General features: G+C 36.2%; 1 protein-coding gene across 1 annotated transcript in view; it reads right to left on the bottom strand.

Annotated features, from left to right (window-relative positions):
* LOC134744452 (uncharacterized) overlaps positions 1-23,120 on the bottom strand; it is a 132,306-nt gene that overhangs the window by 30,770 nt on the left and 78,416 nt on the right. Inside the window, exons 2-3 of the mRNA XM_063678266.1 lie at positions 464-569; positions 211-322 (exon numbers count right to left, since the gene is read on the bottom strand). Coding sequence (XP_063534336.1) covers positions 211-322; positions 464-569 — 218 coding nt within the window. The remainder of the gene's footprint in view (positions 1-210; positions 323-463; positions 570-23,120) is intronic.

The following is a 23,120-nucleotide window of genomic DNA, read 5'->3' as shown; positions in this document are numbered from 1 at the left end:
AGCGACAATATGTGACCTTTCAACTAAAAGGTACCACATTGTCGGTTGTCGATAAGGTTGATTCCAAATTGAAGCTTTATGGGAAGAACGTCTTATTGACAACCGACAATAAGTACCCTTTTGGTTGAAAACGGCACATATAATGGGTCACTAAGTTTGGATTTTTTTTAAACCGTGTTTATTGCCTTTGAGTGTAAAAATCGCCCTTACCTGCATGTATCCTTTATGGCACGTGGTTCCGTTGATCAGTGTGCCAACTTTGAACTTTTTGAACCGTATCCTGAGAATCCAGTCTTTTGGCGACCCTCGAAACGCTCGAAACCTGTAACAATACGATTTAACAATTTAGATATCTGCTAATAATTACAGCGTGTCACTTGGCCTCCTAGGGTCTCTTTCGAAGACTTTTCTAAATTATATACAAAATTCGATTTCCAAATTCAAAAACCTGTTTTGTACTTACCTGTATGTGCAAGTGAGCGGTCGGCCGAAATTCTCAGGTGTGACTGGTGGGGATGACACGTCTTCGTATATCTCCACTGTCTTGTTGCAATGGTCCCGTTTGGAATCTGTCAACAAAGAAAAATTCATGGTAGGTACTGAATGTTTTTGACATGGGCCACTTTAAGGGATAAACATAAGCATTGCATAGAGGTTATCTCTTAAATTAAATCTTGAAAAATATAACTTAGTTTTTTGCCATGTGGCCTAAGAATTTCTGGCCAATTCAAGGTTGTATGTCCGACGGTTGTACGATATCAAACCGTTCAAATTTCCTAAGTATACCCAACGATAGATATAACTCAGTAATAGATGGATACAGTCTAAGGAAAAGACGTGCCTCGAAAATCAATAAAAATTGATTCTCGATCAGATGCCTACACTCGGATAGATGGCGTTGACGGTTTCGTTTGTTATTTAACAATTTTAACGCATATCAGTGAATCAAAACGTCAAAATTATATAAATATAATTAATGCAAATAAATAAAAAAATATCCGTACATAAATACATTATATGGTATTTTTATACATCTTAATTTTTTGTTTTAATCGTGTGTCGATAGATGGCAGTGAATTTACTGTGGTTACAAAGTTTACTATGACAGTACCGCTCTATCCTATTATATCCTCTTTGGTATACCTAAATATATTATAGTTTTTGTTAAATTGGTAATTATACAACACCTATTGTAAACACCGGCTCGACAATGCACTCGCATACACATTCAGTTCACTTCCACAACAGTAATCCTATAGCCTGCGGCCATCGTACCATAGACAGTGACACTTACTTCTTTACGGCTTTGCCGCCAACACAAGGACACACGAGACGGCGTATGTATGCTATTTAAGCCACTCGCATAATCGCATACACTACATATATAATTATATTGACATATGTCAAAATAATTAATAATTAATTTATTGTACTTATTTGTAAGTTCATCAACCAATAATTCACCGCTAAAAGAGTTACCTATTCACAATTTATATTCGACGCAATGTAGTTCAGAGTTTCAATACCTATGTTGCAATTTGGAAACAAGTTTCAACAGGATTTATTACACAACAATTAAAACTGAAGTATAATTCTAGCAACTAGCTTCAGAAATTGAAGCTAGTTTTTATTCATAATGTATGACTAAATTACTAAAAAAATATTAGGAATATTCTAAGTGCTTCCGGAATTCTCACTTTGGAAATGGCTTTTTAAATATTTTATAACTAATAAAAATTTAATTTAAAAAATTACTTAATCAGTATTTTACTGCCCGCAATAAAATCAAACAAATTGGTACGAATAAAATGTATTCGGTTCACACGTGCCGTTTATAAAAAAATCCGAGATAAAATATTACAGGATAATAGACTTCAAGTATAGAGTCGCGCGCGAGAACGCAACTTATGATAGACCGCCTGGAATAAAAATACCTACAGCAATTCCACGTCACATCACTAAACATGAAGCTCTCAGAGCGAGCGCCGGCGAAATATTCATTTTTCATCACACATTTTAATACGAAGGTAAACACTTTGACATTTCAACAACTCTTTTGGCGAAAAGCGGAGTTTCGCATGGTAATTTTGTACAACAAATTTAATGTGTGGTTAGCATGTCTGTTCATAACATTATGTGGTATGAAGTACAGATAGCTCGTTTATTGCAGTTATTTAGTTACACATAAAATTATAAACTGAAATAGATGTCATATATATTATAGATGTTATATGTATTTATCCTTGCTTATTCATATATTTAATTATATATAAAAGTTATCCAAAAGATATCCCTGGCCATTCAGCGAGGTAATGCCGCCAGTATTTTTGGCACATTTGGTCCGGGGGATAATCAGAGTTGGGGGTAATATTGTATTTGTTATAATTTAGTTTTACTTTTTTGCATTAATTATTTTTCGTATAATATAACTATTGTTACCTAAAAAAATATATATATATATATATATTTAGTGTACTTATAGTCATAAGGTATAATTAAGCATATTATTATATTATGCATGTAGAAGTTTTACTTCGCTCAAAAGTTACGTTTCTTTATTGTTTTTTTTTTCTCTGTGCACCCACCTTGAAGCTTTTCTGTTTAGCCCTATGGTTGACTGGTAGAGAATGCCTATAATGGCATTAAGTCCGCCTGTTGTAAACTTTTTATGTGCAATAAATTTTAAAATAAATAAATATATTAAAGAATAAATTAATTAAAAAATTACAAACACGACTGCTGGGCACCTCGGGGGACCTTGATGTAGTGCATTATCCCATTCAAAAGGTCCCCCGACTGCAATCGAAATAAAATACACAGATAGAGTCATGTCATAAATGTGCATAAACCTTTGTATTTACTGTAAATGACCGTAAGTGTACATTTATATTCCAATTTAAATTTATCAAGTTATGTAACTAATATGAAATTATTTTTAGCTTTTCAGTTCGCTTATAATTCCGCAATCGTGTTTTTAATTTTTTTATTAATTTATTTTATTACCCTTTGGGTACGGAACCCTAAAAAACTAGTAAAAATTAGTTTTTAGTTCAGTGAGGCCCCCGGGGGCCATACATCAGTGCCGATGCGTCATCTATTCTCACGTTTGATTTAGATCTGGGAACTTCAGTAGGGATGATTCATGCGTTGAGACGTCTCAATTTAACTTATTTCACTCCAGCCTTCGCTAAGAATACTTAAGTAAGTTCTTACTACAGCAGCATAAGTTATAAAGGCGTACACAACAACTATAGTCCTTTTTAGGGTTCCGTACCCAAAGGGTAAAAACGGGACCCTATTACCACAGACTACATACTAAGACTCCACTGTCCATCTGTCCGTATGCGATTTAATAAGTGTTCAAAGCGCGATGGTTTTAAATGTTAGACATACCCTTATCTAACTCTTAATTAAATAATTGCGCCAACTTTATCCAATAAAGGGACACATAAACAAAAGCCTCTCGCAACTAGCAAACAAACGAAACTCACCAACACGTAAACACTGCGTAAACTTTCCCAATAAGACGGTAGTTCTTAACCAAAGGAACTCTGGAGACCAATAAAACTATAAAGAAAGCCGCAAGTACAGTATATTTTCTGGAAGTTTCTGGTGCAAGTTGGATGTAAGTTTTTTCGTAAGTTTACATAACGTATCGATGGCGTAAATCTTCAGGGGACGGAGTAAGGAAAGAGTAATAGATAAGTTTCGCTCATATATCACTGATATTCAAGCTGAAAATGTATAATAAGGATCCAGAGGCCGTGAGTTCTAGTCTCACAAGGCAGTAATTTTTCCACTTTTAAATTTATTCTAAGCTTAATAGCATCGATCGCAGACGTTTCTGCTTGTTAAAAATTAATTTAGATCGTAACTGGTGAATTTCCAATATGACTTGGAACTCCGGTGGCCGTTTAAGAAGTGTAACGCTTTTACGGTAGATGTCGCTAGGGTCCCCTAGACCCATATAGTGGGAAGATTTGCTGACTATGGATGAGGTCTTGGTGGCTCAGTTGGCAGAGCGCTGGAGTATCCAGAGGCCGTGAGTTCTAGTCTCACCCAAGGCAGTAATTTTTCCACTTTTAAATGTATAATAATATTGTAAATGTAAAAGTAGCTTTGTCTGTCTGTCTTGTACCTCTTCAGGCTGTTACATCGATTGTGCTGAATACACCAGAATAAATCGTTCTTTAAATAAAATGCTTTTGCTCGGTCGTCAGACGCGATGGACAGGCACCGATGGAGGCAGATTACAAGAACCAGGTGTGGAGCATCCACATCCACTGATGACCACGATCCTCAGTCATGAGGGAGCGACCACAGAGAGAGAGAAATAAAATGCAAAAAGATAACTTGAAATTCGGTCAGGATCAGATTCAGATTCAGATTTATTATTTATAAACATACATTAAGAAAGTTTACACGTCAACGTCTTATAGGTATGTAGTGCATCTGGCATGTTCGCCGTGAACAGAGTAGACGACTTTTACGCTATAATGCGTAAAAGGCACTGGTCGTTTGTCGGGAGAGTGAGCGAATCGATGAACAGCATTGTTAGCGTAGTGTACGCAACCTACTGTATGAGCAAGGCCTCCGCTGCAAATATTTAATTAGTGTTAGATTAGGTAATAATTAGTTTAGTGTAGAATAGTAAAATTTTATATAGATTAGAATGTATAAATGTAATGGGTTGATACCTAAATAAATAACATTTTTATTTTATTTTTTTATAACAAAGAAGCAAGTTCATATAATTTATGAAGTGTTGCATATTTATTGACATGTTTACCAGAACTAACAGTAAGTAGGGCTTTATACACAAATTACACAATTTAACAGTAGGCATAAAATATGGCACAAAATTTATAAGTGGGTGTAACGATCCCTTTGCAGAAACTCGTTAGTACTATAGCATGCTAATTCCCATGTAGCATTTATACGTCATTATGACGTCCGTTACGTCGTTATGACGTATAAATGACGTCATTATGACGTCGATGACGTCACTTTGCTACCTGGGTTCGATGAGCATGTTTTTAAGCTTTTTCAAAAGTATGGCATCGCTAGACGAACTTATAATGTCCAGGGACGCGGTTGTATAGCTTAGGTCCGACAACGTCGAGCACTGCGCTCCGCTGTCCGTCAGTCTGTCACCAGGCTGTATCCCAAGAACCGTGATAGCTAAACAGTTTGAATTTTCACAGATGATTCAATTCAATTAATGATGTATTACTGTTGCCGCTACAACAACAAATACTCAAAAGTAAGGAACCATTTCCCCGGCTTTTAGGGTTCCGTACCCAAAGGGGACCCTTTTACTAAGACTCCGCTGTCCGTCTGTCTGTCTGTCACCAGGCTGTATCTCATGCACCGTGATAGACAGTTGAAATTTTCACAGATGATGTATTTCTGTTGCCGCTATAACAACAAATACAAAAAAGTACGGAACCCTCGGTGCGCGAGTCCGACTCGCACTTTGCCGGTTTTTTCTATCTAGCCAACTTTAAGCTTTTAAGGATTTGCCACACTGGATGCGTTCTGCGGTCAGGTCAAACCCGCATTATGTATGAACAACATTGACAGCAACCTTTAAAGTTGAAGTTTGACATGACCGCTGCCCGCAGAACGCATCTAGTGTGGCAAATCCTTTAAGGTTTATGTCAAAGTCTTTCCTTGTAAATATAGTCTAGTTTTTCGTGTGTTTTTCTTGGTATTTTCCCTTGATCAAAACGTCTATATAAAACTACAATTTTGCATCTAGTTAAGTGGAGGCTCAACCGTCGGCTCCTTTACCTCTTTATCTAACGTATTATGTCCAATAGATTAGTTCTCAACTAGCCGTCTCTAGCAGACTGCAATTTGATTAACCTATTTGTCTCGGAAAGCGATTACAACTACAATTACTGACTAACCATAAATAGCCTGTCAGCAACAATACATCAGTTTACCGGAGTTACTATGTTTACCAACTCGCTTCCAACTCATTTAAGAGCCCATCAACTTACTCACTAGCGCCACTGCTTAATAATTGTGACTATTTCAATTTAACGATAGATATTTATAAAAGGGGGCCGCTACGTACTGTATTGTGTATTTAGTTTTTAATGTTGCTGGATTCGTCGATCTATGAACTCAAAACAAAAACGGCCGTTTTAACTTTGGACGCATAGATTGTCGAATCCAGCCACGTAAAAACTATAAAAATGTAATTCAAAAGGTACTTAAATATAAAAATACAGAACGTAGCGGCCCCCTTTTTTAAATATCTATCGTTAATTTTTAATAATCACAATTATTCAGCAGTGGCGCTAGTGAGCACGTATTCTTTAAAAAGTACAACAGTGCCAATGTACTTGATGGTAAGCAGATGCCAAACTGCTTACCATCAAGTACATTGGCACTGTTGTACTATTAAAAGAATAATAAATCCCTGAATCGATACATCACTACGTCGCTGTTACCAGGAGTCTCCAACTCGTTCGAAACTCAGCGGTAACTCGTTCGATAGCCGATCGGCAAAGTTGGAAAGTAACGCCAAAGTTTGTTCCTTTTAAACATTTTATAAGGTGAGAGAAGTTTTTGTGGAATTCTGGAGAACGGTTTGGGTTGCTGGGTTAAGTTTTTCTCGAAACACGGCTGTTTTAAAAACTTGGGTGTTCAGTAGATCCTATTTTATTTGTTTAGATAATGGAAACTTTAGTAAGAACCTTAAAGGATGACTAACGCTAGAACGGTCCGGGCCGAGGCGTCCGGCACTAAGTTAGTTTTGTATTGACATTTTATGAAATTGAGAACGTGAGATTATCAATTTCATAAATCCGCCATACAATCGAAGTTACGCTCTGATTTTAAAACGGCATTGTGAAATAACATGGAATTGAATAATGTTCCATTCCATCTCTAAACAATAAATAATGTAATCTGAATAAACTAAAGAAACTAAAAACAACACAATTATTCAATTATACCTTTAAATAAAACAGAATTAAATAACTAATCTATAAAACTTAAAAACTAAATCTAAAAATAAATAAAACATCTTAAAATAAATAACTAAAAACTATTCCCCTACGGCATGGTGCCGTAGATGCAGGCTGGAATTTGACATGAACATTCAAGGAACATAATACTCATACTCATACTCATACTCATACTTTATTGGTAATATAAATTACATGTCAAGATTTACATATGTACATTTCAGAAATATAAATGGATGAAATCAATTATTATTATTAATATATCCGTCTGGTATTAGTTTTCTTTGCTAGTAATTGTTCTACCTGCTTAAAAAAGCTCTACTCGCTTCTAAAACCATCTACTCGTATTATATTTGTATAACAATTTTTACCAACGAAAACTAGTACCAGACAAAAAAACTAACCTAAAAATAAATCTAAACTAAATCTAAAAATAAATAAAACCAATTTCATCAAAATAAATAATTAAAAACTATTCCCCTGCGGCATGGTGTCGTAGATGCTGGCAGCATCTCCTCGCTGTATCGCAATGCTTAATCTTTGTGCGAGGAAGCTGCCAGCTCTTCGCGATTACCGGTGGCGTCTGCTATTCTTTTGTACAGCAGACAATAGATATAATGTTAAGTAAATAGAATATTCATGTTGTTTTAAAATGAGAGCGTAACATCGATTGTATGGGAGTGGCTTTTTGGCGGCGGGTTCGTTTGACTCTCAATACTTCTTTTATTATTATTAAAATATCTGGGAGACCGGGCTTTGCTCGGAAACCTTTTTGGTCCGGACGGCTAAGGAATGGAATGCGCTCCCGCCATCTGTATTCCCTGATCATTATGACCTCGGTCTCTTTAAAACAAGAGTGAATAGGCTGTTACTGAACCGGTGAGCTCCATCTTAGGCCCTGTCTTCACTTTCCATAAGGTGTGACTAGGGCCAATCGCCGATCAGTATATAATAAAATAAAAAAAACATAGTAGCTCAAAAATGCGCGTTTTGCCAGCCATAAGACATAGCTAGATCGATTTATCGCCCCCGAAAACCTCCATGTAGCCAATTTCGTCAAAATCGTTAGAGCCGTTTCCGAGATCCCCGAAATATATATAGATAAATATATACAAGAATTGCTCGTTTCAAGGTATAAGGTAAAATCAACATTGGTGTTAACTCCTAAACCGACAAAATTAAAATTGCTGCTATGTCGTTCGCCAAGAGTACTTGGTGAAATGGGCAGTTAGCCGCATTGAGGCCCGGGCTGCATTGCGGAATGCTAACGAAACCGAACCTAGACAAATTGAATTCGTCCTGAATAGCCTTAAAGTGGCATAAGCCACTAACTTGGGCGAATTATGCTACAATTTTTCACTTTTCCGGTTTGCTCTTTTCATATTGCAATACCTACAACATGCCAATTTGATTTTTTTGAGTTTTCCATTAAAGTTCATCATCATTCGCTTGCCCTTGTCCCATTCACTTGGGGTCGGCGCAGCATGTCTTTTTCTTCCATACCTCTCTGTCACCCGTCATCTCATCATTCACTTGCGTTAGTTTCATATCATCTTTCACACAGTCCATCTACCTTTTCCTCGGTTTTCCTCTCCTCGTACCTCCCTCCACATTCATTCTTAATACCTTTCTCGTCACATGACTTTAAAGTTCATTAAACATAAAATATATGGTGATAGTTTCTTTCGACATTTCCATAAAATATAAACTTAAAGCCCATAAATCGTATTGAGATTACAGCTGTCACCGTACCCAAGCGTAAGGAATGAAATCTTTTGGTTAAATAATGTCTAGTGACAGATCATAGACATGATTATAACCCAATTAATGGTTTTACGGTGGTGTAAGTCGGGTCGTCGATTAATAGTAGTTTATGCAACTGATACATAATGAGAGGCCTTTAAACACAAGTGTGGTTTTATGAAACGAGATTTAGCGAGTTTCATAATAGAATCACACGAGTGTTTTAAGGCCTAATTATGTACAGTTGCATACTACTACTGCATCTACACACATATCATTAGTACTCTAAGATAGCTGTAGAAGCCGTAGGGAAATGACCTGCATTGCTACTAGTGCTACCTGTACAATATCTATAGATATTAAAATGATGCAATAAAAAATAAATTACAAACAAGCTACTCATATTTTCAACTAAAATGTAAATTACAAACAATTTTTCAAAATTCTACTTTCGTAACAGCAAAAAAACCAACAAACAAATGACAACAGTTAATGGCGGCAATTCGATACTCCGTCAAGACGATTTTTTTTAAATTATATACAAACGAATGAAGTCCCTATTCTCATGTCACTCGAGATCAAATGTCGTGCGGTTTATATAGGCTATTTGACTAATTTTTGAAAATGGTTTTAATTGATTGTTTATGACTTAATAATTACACTACATTGATCTTTCCGTGAAATTTACTGTATTAAATATAAAAAAACAATGTTAAAGTTTATTTATTTTGAACGCGCATTAAACGCTGTTTTTGCAAAGGGGCTAATCACGTGACACGTGTGACGTCACACGCGAGTAGACTCAAGTCAATGACCTTAGTAAATCTTATGGTTTATGTGCATTGAATTGATTATTTCACTGTAAAATAGTATATAAATGGTGTATAGTGCCGCAATGTTCAAGTACGACTATAAAAAATCCAGACAAATTGTTTGTTTCCGTTCCAACGAATCCCAAAAAAAGAAAAATGTGGTTAAAACTAGCGCAAAGAGACCCAAAGAGCATTTTAGCGCATACAAATGTTTTTATGTGTGAAAACCACTTCGATGTAAGTAATATTTAACTGTAAATAAATATGGTAGTTAAAGCAGCGGATTTTGTTGTATTTAACGAAACAAGATCTAGGTATTTAATGTATTACTACATAACCTCATAACATAGCTCTTTCAGCATTAGTAGGTAGTTAGTAGCATACTTTTTCTTTCAAACTAAAGTGCAGTATGGAGATACTATTCTCGTCATAGTATTCTATATATATATCGTCGTCGTATTCGTATCATCGAAATCGAAACGTTCGAAAATAAACAATTTCTACGTATACTCACACAGTTGTATTTACATTTCTAAGTTATGCAGCATAGTAATCCGGATTATCTTTAAAGAAAAGTGCAACCATTAATGCGTCTATGTCTGAAACGGAGACCTTCGCTAACGCTATTCACAATTCATCCATACTAATATTATAAATGCGAAAGTCTGTCTGTCTGTCTGTCTGTCTGTGTGTTACTTCTTCACGCTTAAACCGCTGAACCGATTTAGTTGAAATTTGGCATAGATAGTTTGAGTCCCGGATATATGATAGTTTTTATGTCGGAAATCATCCCTAAAGAGAGTGAAAAGGGGGGTGAAATTGAGAGATTTAATGAATTGCCTAATAATTAATGTCAAGCAATGAAATCTCAAATTGAATGATTACTATTACACTTTATCCAGGCGCTAAACGTACTCTAGCTGCTGTTACTGATTCCACGCAGACGAAGTCGCGGGCAAAAGCTAGTTCTAAATATTTATTTCCATGATTTACAGATATTAGCCTCACGATACTTCTACTTGAGTCCGATCTGTTAAAAGCGATCCGATTCCGCTTATCGCTTACACCGTAAAGAAACCAGGGACTTATCTAATTATAGCGGATTTCATCGAGAATATAAAAACCTGCAATCGAAGCGGACCGCAAGTATAAATGGGAAACACTTGGACCTTTTTGGATTTAAAAGGGCCGTTGAATAGAGCCTTAACTAATTCCTTTAGAAAATTGACGAAAAGGTACCTACTTGTATAAATATACTTAGCTTTATAGTTCGATTTAATTAAGTCCAGTTTGGGAGCATTGGCCGTGGGACGTAATTTTGTATGATAAAAACCTACAGTGTTTCTTTTTAGGGTTCCGTACCCAAAGGGTAAAAACGGGACCCTATTACTAAGACCCCGCTGTCCGTCTGTCCGTCTGTCTGTCTGTCACCAGGCTATATCTCGTAATCTGTGATAGCTAGACAGCTGAAATTTTCACTGATGATGTATTTCGGTTGCCGCTATAACAACAAATACTAAAAACAGAGATTTAAGTGGGGCTCCCATACAACTAACGTGATTATTGACCGAAGTTAAGCAACGTCGGGCGGGGTCAGTACTTGGATGGGTGACCGTTTTTATAGATAATGGTACGGAACCCTTCGTGTGCGAGTCCTTCTCGCACTTGGCCGGTTTTTTGTTTCGTTAAAGTGACACTTTATGATATAGGCCCTAGCTTTTGTTTATTTGATCAGGAAGTGTTCACTTTTGCAGTTGGTTTGATATATAACATTTAAAACCTTCGCGCTTTGAACACATATTAAATCACATTTATAATATAATAATAATAATGATTTATAATAGTTTGAACTGGAACAATTTTAGTTTTTAATTTAGTTTATTTTTAATATTAATATATTTTTATAGTTTGATATATTATATTATAGACATTTGATTGTTACATTGTTTTCAATACCTTTAAAAAATAAGGAAATGCCTCAAACTATAACTTTTAGGAGACTTTAGTCCATGCCAACTTAGTTTTCACGCCGTATGTCTAAGAGGTTTTCAAACATTATGCAGCATTTATATACCAAAATATACATAAAATAAATTTTAATTAAAATCCCTTAGCGCAAAATCGCATCTTTACTGCACTAAAACTAATCCACTTTCAAAATTTACTACAGTTAAACGAAAATACTTAGTTCACGTTCCGCGTTCTAATTTCAACTAAATTACTATCTTTAATCTAATTTTCTTCTCCAGAGCATTCGCTGTAAAGCTTTCCTCACATACGTTATCTAGTTACACACTTGAATGAATACACACCCTATTGTTCTAAAGATAAAGTTGGAAATCGTTTGATAACGGCGCTTTAATCAGCTGATTGCCAAGAGCAACTTTTATTCAGTAACGAACACAATTTCAGCAGTTCGAATTGTGAAGTTAGGAAGAAATTGGTTTACTTATAGCATATAACATATTTACCTAGGGTAGTAAATTAAGAAATATATCAGGTCACATGGAATTGTAGGCCGAGGCGAAGCTGAGGTCGCCAAACATGTGATCGGAGGCTTTGTTATTTATTGGCCAAGGTGTGTGTGTGTGTACTATTTTTCTCTTCTATGGAGAAAGTTGACGCTTTCCACACGGAGAACAGAAAAAAAATAACAAGTTATTGCAAACTATGTTCTGAAATATTTAAATTAAGTATTAAATTTATTATTTGTTCTAGGAATGTTGACTTAGATATTGTTGTATTGTAAGTAAATCTAGACATGAAGACAAATATCCATGAATTATATTTTGCTGCTATTTATCTGTCGTCGGCAAAATAGGAAAGGTTCACAAAGTACCTACAGAAATTCTGTTCCGACATCAGTAAATCTTACAGTTTTAGTATAAATGCACAAAACGCAACAGTAAACATGTGTTCTAGCATTTTCCATCTATTTTCTGCCCAAGAGCCCCATCTGGTAACAGCTTCACCGATAACGAACGGACGTTTTTCTTTGTAAGTAAAGATCGAACTCTTCGGAAACAGCGGACGGCAGAATTACATTAGCGAAGTCGATGCACATGCTACCTCTGTAACATGTAGAATTTTAAGTTATAACTGACCATCGTTCGACTTTATCTCTTTGGAATAAGGTTTAGGTACAGACTGTCAACCCAACCCCGTTATCAACGTTACAGTTCTTTAAAAACATGTGTCAGCAAAATTACGTACCCTCTGATGATGGTTCATTATTTTTGTATGTGGGTATTTGGCACTAGCTTTTCCTCAGTCACCCGTTGACCACGAACGCTGTAAAGGGTTCGAAATGTCGGGATGTATTATAAATTCAATATATGCGATATTATCCGTTTTCATAGTTTTATTTCATCAGTAACTATCCCGGTAACCGAAGACAATATTATGCTTTTTCATACCTAACAGAAAGCGAACGGTTATTCTTCCCTCTCTGAAATCTACTCAACCCTCGATTCTAAAAACTTTCAATTTCAACCTTAAGATTTGGAAAGGAAAATTTAATTTCGTCAGCTAAAGAATCAACAAAAAGTGTACAGTAATCTGACATTAATGCAGGGATCGAATACCGGTATTTTTTTGTATGGGAACGAAACCGGTATTTTTTCGTTATTTGTTAACTATTTCATTTCTAATTGGGCAATCTAATGATACGAAGTCGTTACCTAAATATACAACTGAGTCCTTCATATGGTGTATAAAATAATTCGAGATATATAGTTATTTCCAAGTTTGTGCAAAAAACCGGTTCCGATCCCTGCATTAAGTAATGTATTTAGAATAATGATTAGAGGTAAGTTTTGTTGCGAAAAATACCGAAAGTGGGCAAAGTAAACCTCGACCTCAATCAAAATCACATAGAAGAAACAATAAGTATGTGGATTATTAGTCACCTTATATTTAGAAATGTAAATAAAGTAGTAAAATCGGTCAATAAAATTAATGTTAGAATGTTTCTGACGTCACTAAAAATAGTGTAAATTAATCAGATGTTTCATTTGAATCTCGAAAACTGAAGAAAGAGATTTTCTACTGAGCAACCTTATTTAGTATAGTTGGAATGTAACCAAATCATACAAACTAATATAATTTATGTTTTTAAAATTACATAATGTTCGCTTAAACTATAATTTACCGACACGTAGATCTCGACCGGTATAGGAAAAAAAACCCATTCAATATTATATTACAAACTAACTTACTCTACAGCTTAATCTAGTTTTCCTCAGAAATATGTTTGCAAGTCCTTCATGTATGTAGCTTTTTAATAAAAATAATCATTGCGTACTTTGTCACAGTGACAATAGTATGAGGTCCTTACCGACTTTCATATTTATTGTCACTGTGACAAGGTACGGAATCGTACTGAAATTAAAGGAACGAGATAAAAAAGCTACACATACTGCTAATAAACAACCGTCAACGAATTCGCTATCGCACTTTAATTTCCTCTAGAAAGAAACAAAGAAGTAGAAGACAAAGCCAGGACCCGCCAATGTTCATTGAAGCCGTGATAAATTGAAATGGATTTTGGAGACCTTTGTTGGTGTTAGCAGGTTTGGTGATGAAATAGTGGGGAATATAAAAGGTTCTATTGCGATTTTTTTAACGCCAGAGGAAAATATTGACTACTTTCGATCGCAATCGCAACAGAAACGCAATATTTTTATTTACGTTTCGCCTTTTCTATATAAGCAATTTGCATTATCAGGGACCTAAATATGGACAGTATACTAAAAGAACAATATTTATGCCGAAAGTTTGCCATGGTTACGAAACACACAAAGCATGCTAAACTAATATAGATAGACCACATATATAATGGGAATGTATATATATTTATGCCCTTGACTGTATATGATCCGTGTGTGACGAATAAACTATTATCTATCTTAGATTTCATGTACTTAGTACAATCGCTGTGATAAGTACCGTAAACTCATGAGCCTTTATGATTTGTACTCGTTACATTTATTTTGGAGCTTAGATACACTAATGTCACAGAATAAGTAATAGTATTATCATACAGAACAGAACGGCCACGCACCGCCCCGCCCCGAGAATTACCTCGCCCCGCTACAGCAGATTGACGACCTTTTGCCGGCCACTCAGTACTGTTTTAAGCAACTTACTACAATAACGCATGCCGCGTGTACAGACGTGTCGTTCACACATAGAAACGCAAGTGATTTTTGATTTTTGCGTGTCCGCCCTGTGCTAATGCTCTTTTTATATTTTATACTCAACATAATTTGAAAATATTTATACATATTTTACTTATTTACTTAATTTGAATTTGGACCATAGTTTAAGTTGTGGACTAAAGTTATCTGATTTTACAGTACATAAAATTTTGTTTTTTGTTAATTATCTACGTAACAATAGTGACTACTTTTCATCGACTCGAATCGAAACTGTACCTATTATTAAATCCATATAATTCAGTATTCCTTAATGATAACCCTAGTAATTATTACCTATCCAGGCAATTACTACGAATCAAAGCAAAATGCTACCTTGTTTTTAAATATACCTGATTGGTAATAGCACAGATTAGTAATTAATTTGCCTTTGTTTTGATTATAGGGCTAGTTAAAGAATTATTCTATGAATTGTATAGTAAAATATTTTTAAAGTAAATTATTACAATAGTCTGGTTATAGTCTTTTTAACTGTGTTAAGTTTCTTGCTACTCAAGATTTAAAATTAGCATCATTCATTATCGTGCATATTTAGTCTAGTCCAGAATATTGACTTTGTTGCACAAAAACACAGTTTTTTTTATAGAACTTATTCAGTAATTTAAAAAACAAAATAACTGAACTTAAGTAATAAAAAAATATTTTTTTATCAATATCCTAAAACCTATTATTGTTACAAACCCTGTTGGTAGTTCGCAAGCTTTCGCAAGTCCCATTTTTTGTGTAAGCAATAACAAAATATTTAGCTACTCTTATGCAAACATGTATTTTAGTGAAACTATCGTCACCATCTTTAAGCCGCAGTTGATACATACACAAAAAGGTATAAACCCAAAATTAAATCCCTCACAATCACAATGCCTCAATATCCTTTATTTTATGTTAATTCTCCGTCACGTTTTTGCTTACAAACATTTATTTGTACAGTTCGCGTGTTCTCAACCGCAAATACCCCGAAATTGCTCCCCCGCCATTAATTTAAGTAAAATACTGAACTGGGAAACAAACAACGAGTGCCATTAACGCCTAACATGCAAAAAGTGCGGCGGCGTTGGCAAATTAGTTCAATCTTTTACTGGAGTCCATCACGGTAAACGCGTAGTATTACTAGGAGCCGCATACGGGCGATAACGATGGACAGCAATAATTATTTAACACATTCAATGCCAGCGACAGCTACGCGCTACAAGGGAAGCCGATACCTAATATGGGAAAAACCTTACGTAGCGAAAAGCGACTACGAACAGAGAAGCGGCCTATCGGGTCGCTGGCAGTGAATGCGCAATGTGTCATTGAGAAGACGACTAAGCGTTGCTGGTACTACGTTGCAGCAAGAAATTGATGATGTCAAAACCAATATCCTTAATAAATTGCGTGACTATCGTTACCGTATTGTTGTCGCGATTAGAAGGTTCAATCCGTCATTCATTTTATTAGGGCATTGACAGTGACATCGTTCAAGTCAATCCAATGCAACGCTGCTGCAGTCGCCATTCGAATGTAACCTTAAGGCCCCACCTGACTTTTGTGTACCTAATGATATTGAAAAACTTCAGAAATACTACCTGCGTATTATATCTATTCCCTAATGCTTAAACTAATTTTTATACTTATTGTTAGGTTAGTACCTATTGGTTAGCACAATTATTGTTACTGGTGAATTCTCAAAATTACTTGGGGTGCCGTTAAAATAAAACATTCTTACGGCCTCCCAAGGCGTCTAAACAAAAAGAAAGCAAAGAAAAGAGTCGCAGTCAGGTAAGCTTCGAAAACTCAATTCGCAGCTATCAGACTGATTGAAATGTCGCATGTTCAACTCTTGCCCGAAGCGATGAGTTTTTCCATTTTCCTATAATATAAAAATCCCTAACGTCTATTCATAAATGAGGCCAATTATTCAAAAAATATTGTAAGCCAAATTAGAAACCCGTGTGTCCCAAATGCTAAAACGGCAACAATTACACAGGAGGCGGTTTACAAATGACCGCCCGCAATCGTCCGGACCCGGTTAAACTGATCCGGCTGAGACCGGTTTAATCTAGTTTACCTGCCAACGGTCAGCCTTGGGGATTATAGTAATGAGCGAAAGAGAATAATTTAGGATCTTGGAGATCTTAAAGTTGGAAAGTCCGGATTAATGTTGTGGAAGTAAAATTACTATTGTTGCGTTTTCTCCTAATGTGCATTTTTATTTCAAGTGTAAATCGAGCCTTGTAAGAACACACCGAGACTGATTTAGGCTGACAACGCACTGTGATTATTTTTTTGCGGTTTCAGAACCGCAAAAAGTGTAACGTACGGCATGCTTCATAAGCGCACGCACTTAAAAGACTGAAACCGCATGAAATTAGACTGAAACCGCAAGAAATTAATCGCAGTGCGTTCTAAGCCTTAATCTAGTTTACTTCAAGGTATGTTAAGCCTTGGGGATTATAGTAATGAGTGAAAGAGAATAATTTAGGGAGGTCGTCGAGATCTCAAGGTTGGGAAGGGGATTGTTGGGATTAATGTTGTGGGAATAAAATTAAATATAGCCTTGCGTTTTCTCTTAATGAGCATTTTTGTAAAGTGTAAAGCGAGCTTTGTACGGACCTTACACCAGTTCTAATGTACCTGCCAGGTTAAAGTAATGAGTGAAAGAGAATAATTAAGGGAGATCTCAAGGTTCGTAAAAGGGATACTCGGAATTATATATAATGTTGCGCTTCTCTTAATGTGCATTTTTACTTTAAGTGAAAAAACAAGCTTGCAGCTGCCTTTTAACCAGGATTGTTAAAGTACTTATCAGAATATTCTCAAAACTCGAAAAATATTACAGAATATATAGAAAATTATAAATACAATTGTATTTATACACAGACATTTGACATTTTTAACAGACATTCTAGCAAATGTCTGTTAAAAATGTTCTATTTTTGTAGGTTACTTAGTCAATAATGTAACTATGGCTACACAGATTGAAAAAATATATTTTATATCCTTTATCTACCATAAACATGGGTCTTTAGCTACCGCCACTACGCCTACCACTAGGTAGTTAATGACCTTAACGCGGATGAAGTCAAGTAAGTATAAAGTATTTTATTATGTTTTGCTTTCGGGCAGCCATCATGAATTCCCAATCCAGCGTTATTATTGAAACTGTGTCATCGTATTAAGGACTCGATAATCTATAACTCGCGAAATTGCCGTTATTAATGCGAATTCGACACCGATGATCCGAAACTCAATATTCAGTACTAATTAATAGTTTAAATTTTACTGGAATTAATAGTACATTATTTAGATTTGAAATAATGGTACTTATTGAATTATAATAAATAATAATAAATAAATAAATATTATAGGACATTCTTACACAGATTGACTAAGTCCCACGGTAAGCCCAAGGAGGCTTGTGTTATGGGTACTCAGACAACGATATATATAATATATAAATACTTAAATACATAGAAAACATCCATGACTCAGGAACAAATATCTGTGCTCATCACACAAATCAATGCCCTTACCGGGATTCGAACCCAGGACCATCGGCTTCACAGGCAGGGTCACTACCCACTAGGCCAGACCGGTCGTCAAAATTAATGTCAATTATATGTTAGAGTTAGACCAAGATAAGTTTCCAAATATTTTGATAGCACACGCAGTGCAAGTGTTATTTACACGTCATAATTTCATAGAAGTTTGACGTTTAAAATAACACTTGCACTGCGTGTGCTATGAAGTAGACTTATCTTGGACTAAAGGTGACAGTCCATTTCTGACCGCAGCTGCGCGACTGCACCGACACTACTGCAGCGGCCTGAACGCGTCGGTGTTATTGTCAATTTCCATAGTAAAATGAATGACGTTATCGACTGCACGTAATATGGTGATTTTAACGTTTTCCCGACCGCAGCTGCACTACTGCTCCGACACGTCGGTGTTATTGTCAATTTCCATAGTAAAATGAATGACAAGACCGACCGCACGTAGCATGGCCATTTTTGCGTATTTGGTGTATTATTGCAACTGCGGCTGCAGACCGCACGTCAAATCTGTCACCTGCACTGAAATGTCTTTGGTCACAGATATTAGTAGTTCTAAGCAAAGAGGATATAACCACTACGTTCTAAGGAGCTTATTACACCCACGGACAAAGAATCCCGATGGTACAGTCGCCATATATCGCAGATATATCGGGGCGGCCAAAGAGCTCACACATATCTAAACACGCCTTTATTGTCAAGGCGCTAGAGTGCATGTTCAGATATTTCTAGCACCTCGGTCGCTCCGATATATCCGATGGCGACTGTAACTTCTTTGCTAATCTATATTGAGCCCTAGGAGGATATAACAAAACGGAGTAGCCATTGGCATTCCCCTCTGTCGAAAATAGTCGGCCAATGGTCATACACAATGTATGGACTGACGTTTATCTGACATGGCTATTTTGACGTTACGTATACATTTGACGTTCCCCTCCTCCGCAAAAATTGGCAGACGTTTTTGTACCGCAAATTACAGACGTGGCGGCTCCGTTTGGTAATATCCTCCTAGATTGAGCCATGTCACAGAGCCAGTCAGGAAACTAGAATGATAGGTCCGAAAAGAGAGCGTCAAATTCGGAAGTTAACTATAGTCTGGCAAACACTTCGAGCAACACCGGCTTCCGACACGTCGGAAGGGAGGAGCCCAAGCGATATCTTACCGTACAAATCGTTCTGCCATTTTTTACGGAGGAAAACGTGCACACAGTCGCACTTCTCACTCACTACTTACAAAATCCAATCTCTAATGATGACACAAATACATAGAAAATGAAAAATGACACACGTCAAAGACAAGTCTTGCACACCTCGATCTCTTTATAATAAAGAGCGCATTACACAATTATTGTGTGCAACACGAGGTGTGTGTTGTACGTACCGCGCTAGTTGTATGCATGCACAATTGATCTTGTACCTCGACAGAGGGGAAATAGTGCGAATGCCGACTCCCTTCCGTGTTGCTCGAAGGGCAAACCCAATTTGTCAGTAAATAAGAACCACCAAAAATCTACTCATCCATTTCCTTTGGGTGCTATAGTATACTAGCCCAAGACAAAGATAGTATATGATTCTCTCTGTCTGTTTCAATTGAGACAGTCCCTATATTTTCCTATGTGATTTTTTTAACATTTCATGATAAATTCATTATATAAACTGTTCTTATATTTTTTCGTAGTTTTGCCAAGATAGCCATAAGGCCTATAAGCTCGACAGGGCACGAGCGATAGAGAGGCAAATAAAATACCGAATATTCGGCAAAGTGGCCGAATAGGCCGAATACCGAATAATTGCGAATATTCCTGGCAACTCTAGTCGTAATATCATAGTATAGTTGGTCATCTAATGTTTGAAATGAGACAGTCCTTTGACAAACTATAATTATATAATGTCGTTTATGGTGACACTTTCTCATTTTGTCATTGCAAAGCCATTCCTGAGCTAAATAAAAGAAGCAATCGTTAATTTTTATTACAAGGGGTAAAGATGTTGTTTAATATTTCATGGTATTGATACCCAAACGTACGAATGGATACAAAATTGAACTACGAGAGAAGCGAATGGTTTAAAATTTAGAATATTGACAGTTGCGGGGATCTCAAGGCATGAGGGTTAAACAAACTTTGTTACAGTGCAACACGTAATTTTTCATTACACCAACACGAGGAAACCATTTATTATTCAAATTAATTTATTAATAGTTCTTTCTATCGGCCAAGGTGAGGCAAATAGCTTAAGGATTTCTTGTCTCGCCCTTCAAGTTTTATATGGATGGTGCGGTCATATCATGAAGAGTGGGACACCTGCAACACGAGAGGAATTATAAGATTTAAATTTGTGTTTCAGTTTGAAATACGAAACTGGACAATATAAAGTGTAAATTGCGCAATTACTTATAGCAGTTATAGCTCTTACAAATTAGTTTTATTCATCATACTTCACTGTTAGGTACCTAAAGAAAGTAAAATTTACTTAATATGGATACTTAGAAAGATAAATCTGTAATATTTTGCTAATACGGAACGACTGTCTGCCCACCTTTGGATAATTTATTGTTACGTGTCGCATCGCCATCTCCGGAACCCACGAATCACTGCAGAAATCAATGAAAGACCTGATAAAGAGCCTACTGGCATGGTTTTGAGGGGACGTTTATCACAGACTTCTAAATCCAGCCGCACGTTTCTGACGGCCGAGTAGGTACCTATACTTGATGCAGGTGGATTAAGTAGTATATATCACGAGCTACATGAGTCCCGTTTGCGTCGGCTTGCTGTGTGCGGTGGTCACGCATTCAGGCAAGAGGATGGGGAAGAAAATTTCACAATGTGATCTTACCTTAATGTTAAGAATAATATTTTTCCTCTGCATTAATTTCATTTGAGGAATTTGGTTGTATTTCGTCAATTATTAAGTCTCATTCAATGTTGAATTGCTTTTCGTTTAATGGGCAATATTCCCTGAATAAACGATCACCATTAAATATCAGATTTTATATTAATATTGCGTAGCTGCCTTCGTCGGACTCTGACTATTGTACTATTGTAGAAAGGCAAACTGGTCTTCTTTTTCATGTAACATGTAGCATTATCGTCACTCGCTTCTTCTCGTAAAAAATACAAAAATAAAATAAGTATTTTATTTGTACGTCTGACATTATATGACTTGACATTGACAAGCCATCAACGAACGCTGTCGCTACTGCACGCCGCAACAGCAGCAGTCGTGCTGCTACAGTAGTGCTGGACCGCGTAATGTCGCAACTGCAGTGCAGCGGCAGTCATAAATGGACAGTCACCTTAACTCTAACATATAATTGACGTATTAATTCAAATCCCATTATTTCAAACCTAAATAATGTACTATTAATTTCAGTGTTTAAACTATTAATTAGTACCGAATATTGAGTTTCGGATCATCGGTGTAGAATTCGCGTTAATAACAAAATAGGAGTGTTAGGGTCGGCAACGCGCATGTAACTCCTCTGGAGTTGCAGGCGTACATAGGCTACGGAGACTGCTTAACATCAGGCGGGCCGTATGCTTGTTTGCCACGGACGTAGTATATATAAAAAAAAAAGGTGAAATAGTATTTACTATACATTCATGCACTATTTTTGAACTACACACGTGCTGTTCGTCCGGTTTCATTAATTACATTCACTCAGCGGGTCTCCCCTCGCTTCGTTACGTTTGTTCATTATCCAATAAACGCTTACCCCTTGGGAACTGACGGTTCCCATGCGTACTTAGTGGAGTCATTATTGGGAGTAGTTTTTCCTTATTTGAGGTAAAACGGCAATAACTGTGGTAATTTACTTAATGTCTAAATGTTGCACAAAAGGATCGTCAAACACCAAAATTATATTAAAAAATACTAGTCTAGAAACTTTCTAGAATAAAAATATAAATGTCAAAAAAATACGGATTATCTAATGTAGATATTCATTGAATTATCAATTTCATCATTATTAACATAGTATTAAATAATTAATTATTTTCAATCACACTTTATCCCACGGTATTTCATCATTCATGTAACATGTACAAGTACGTTGGGACTTACGATATTAAAATATGATATGGTGGTTTCTCCACACACCCTAACAAATATTCCCGTAACTTCCAAACCTAAACTACGAAACGTAAAGAAACCAACTCCGCAAACTACGACCGATATCACTCATACCGTTCAATTTTCTTAAGTGCATTACCAGAATTATAGAAATGGCCGGAAATACATAATTCTGGCCCCGAATCCTGAAGGATATTTTATTAGGGACGATTTGTATGGATTTATTTTATTTTTATTTGTACTTATTACTTTAGGTATGACCATTTTCAATTCACCTTTAAAATGTATTATTTATTAACTCTCCACGCAAAAAGAGGGGTGTCTATGTACAGACAGATAGACGCCAATGTGTGTGCCATCGTAGCTCTCAAACGGATGGACCGATTTCGGTGTGGTTTTTTACTTGAAAGCGAGTTTCCTTGCGGTGGTTCTTAGCTATGTTTGATAAAAAATTATCCAACATGTTGCTCAGATACGCACTAACGTTTATTCGCCGTGACACCTTATTATAAGTGCATGCAGTAATGCAGTAGCATAGGTACGTAACAGTTTAGTACATCACAGAAATTGTGAGAAAACTCCAGCTGCCATAAATAATACGGTAGACCTGCCAATTTACAAAAACATACGTCCAAACTTTCGGCCAACGAAAGAATCTGTTTTCACAAAAAAACCCAAAAATAAACCGCACGACATACTTTATTTATATTATCCACGAAAGCGTGACCGAACAGAAACAATGGCGAGTTCATAAAAAGCAAAAAT

The sequence above is a fragment of the Cydia strobilella genome, chromosome 9 (assembly GCF_947568885.1).
Source record: "Cydia strobilella chromosome 9, ilCydStro3.1, whole genome shotgun sequence".
NCBI classification, from domain to species: domain Eukaryota; kingdom Metazoa; phylum Arthropoda; class Insecta; order Lepidoptera; family Tortricidae; genus Cydia; species Cydia strobilella.
This window is presented reverse-complemented; position numbering and strand designations above follow the sequence as displayed.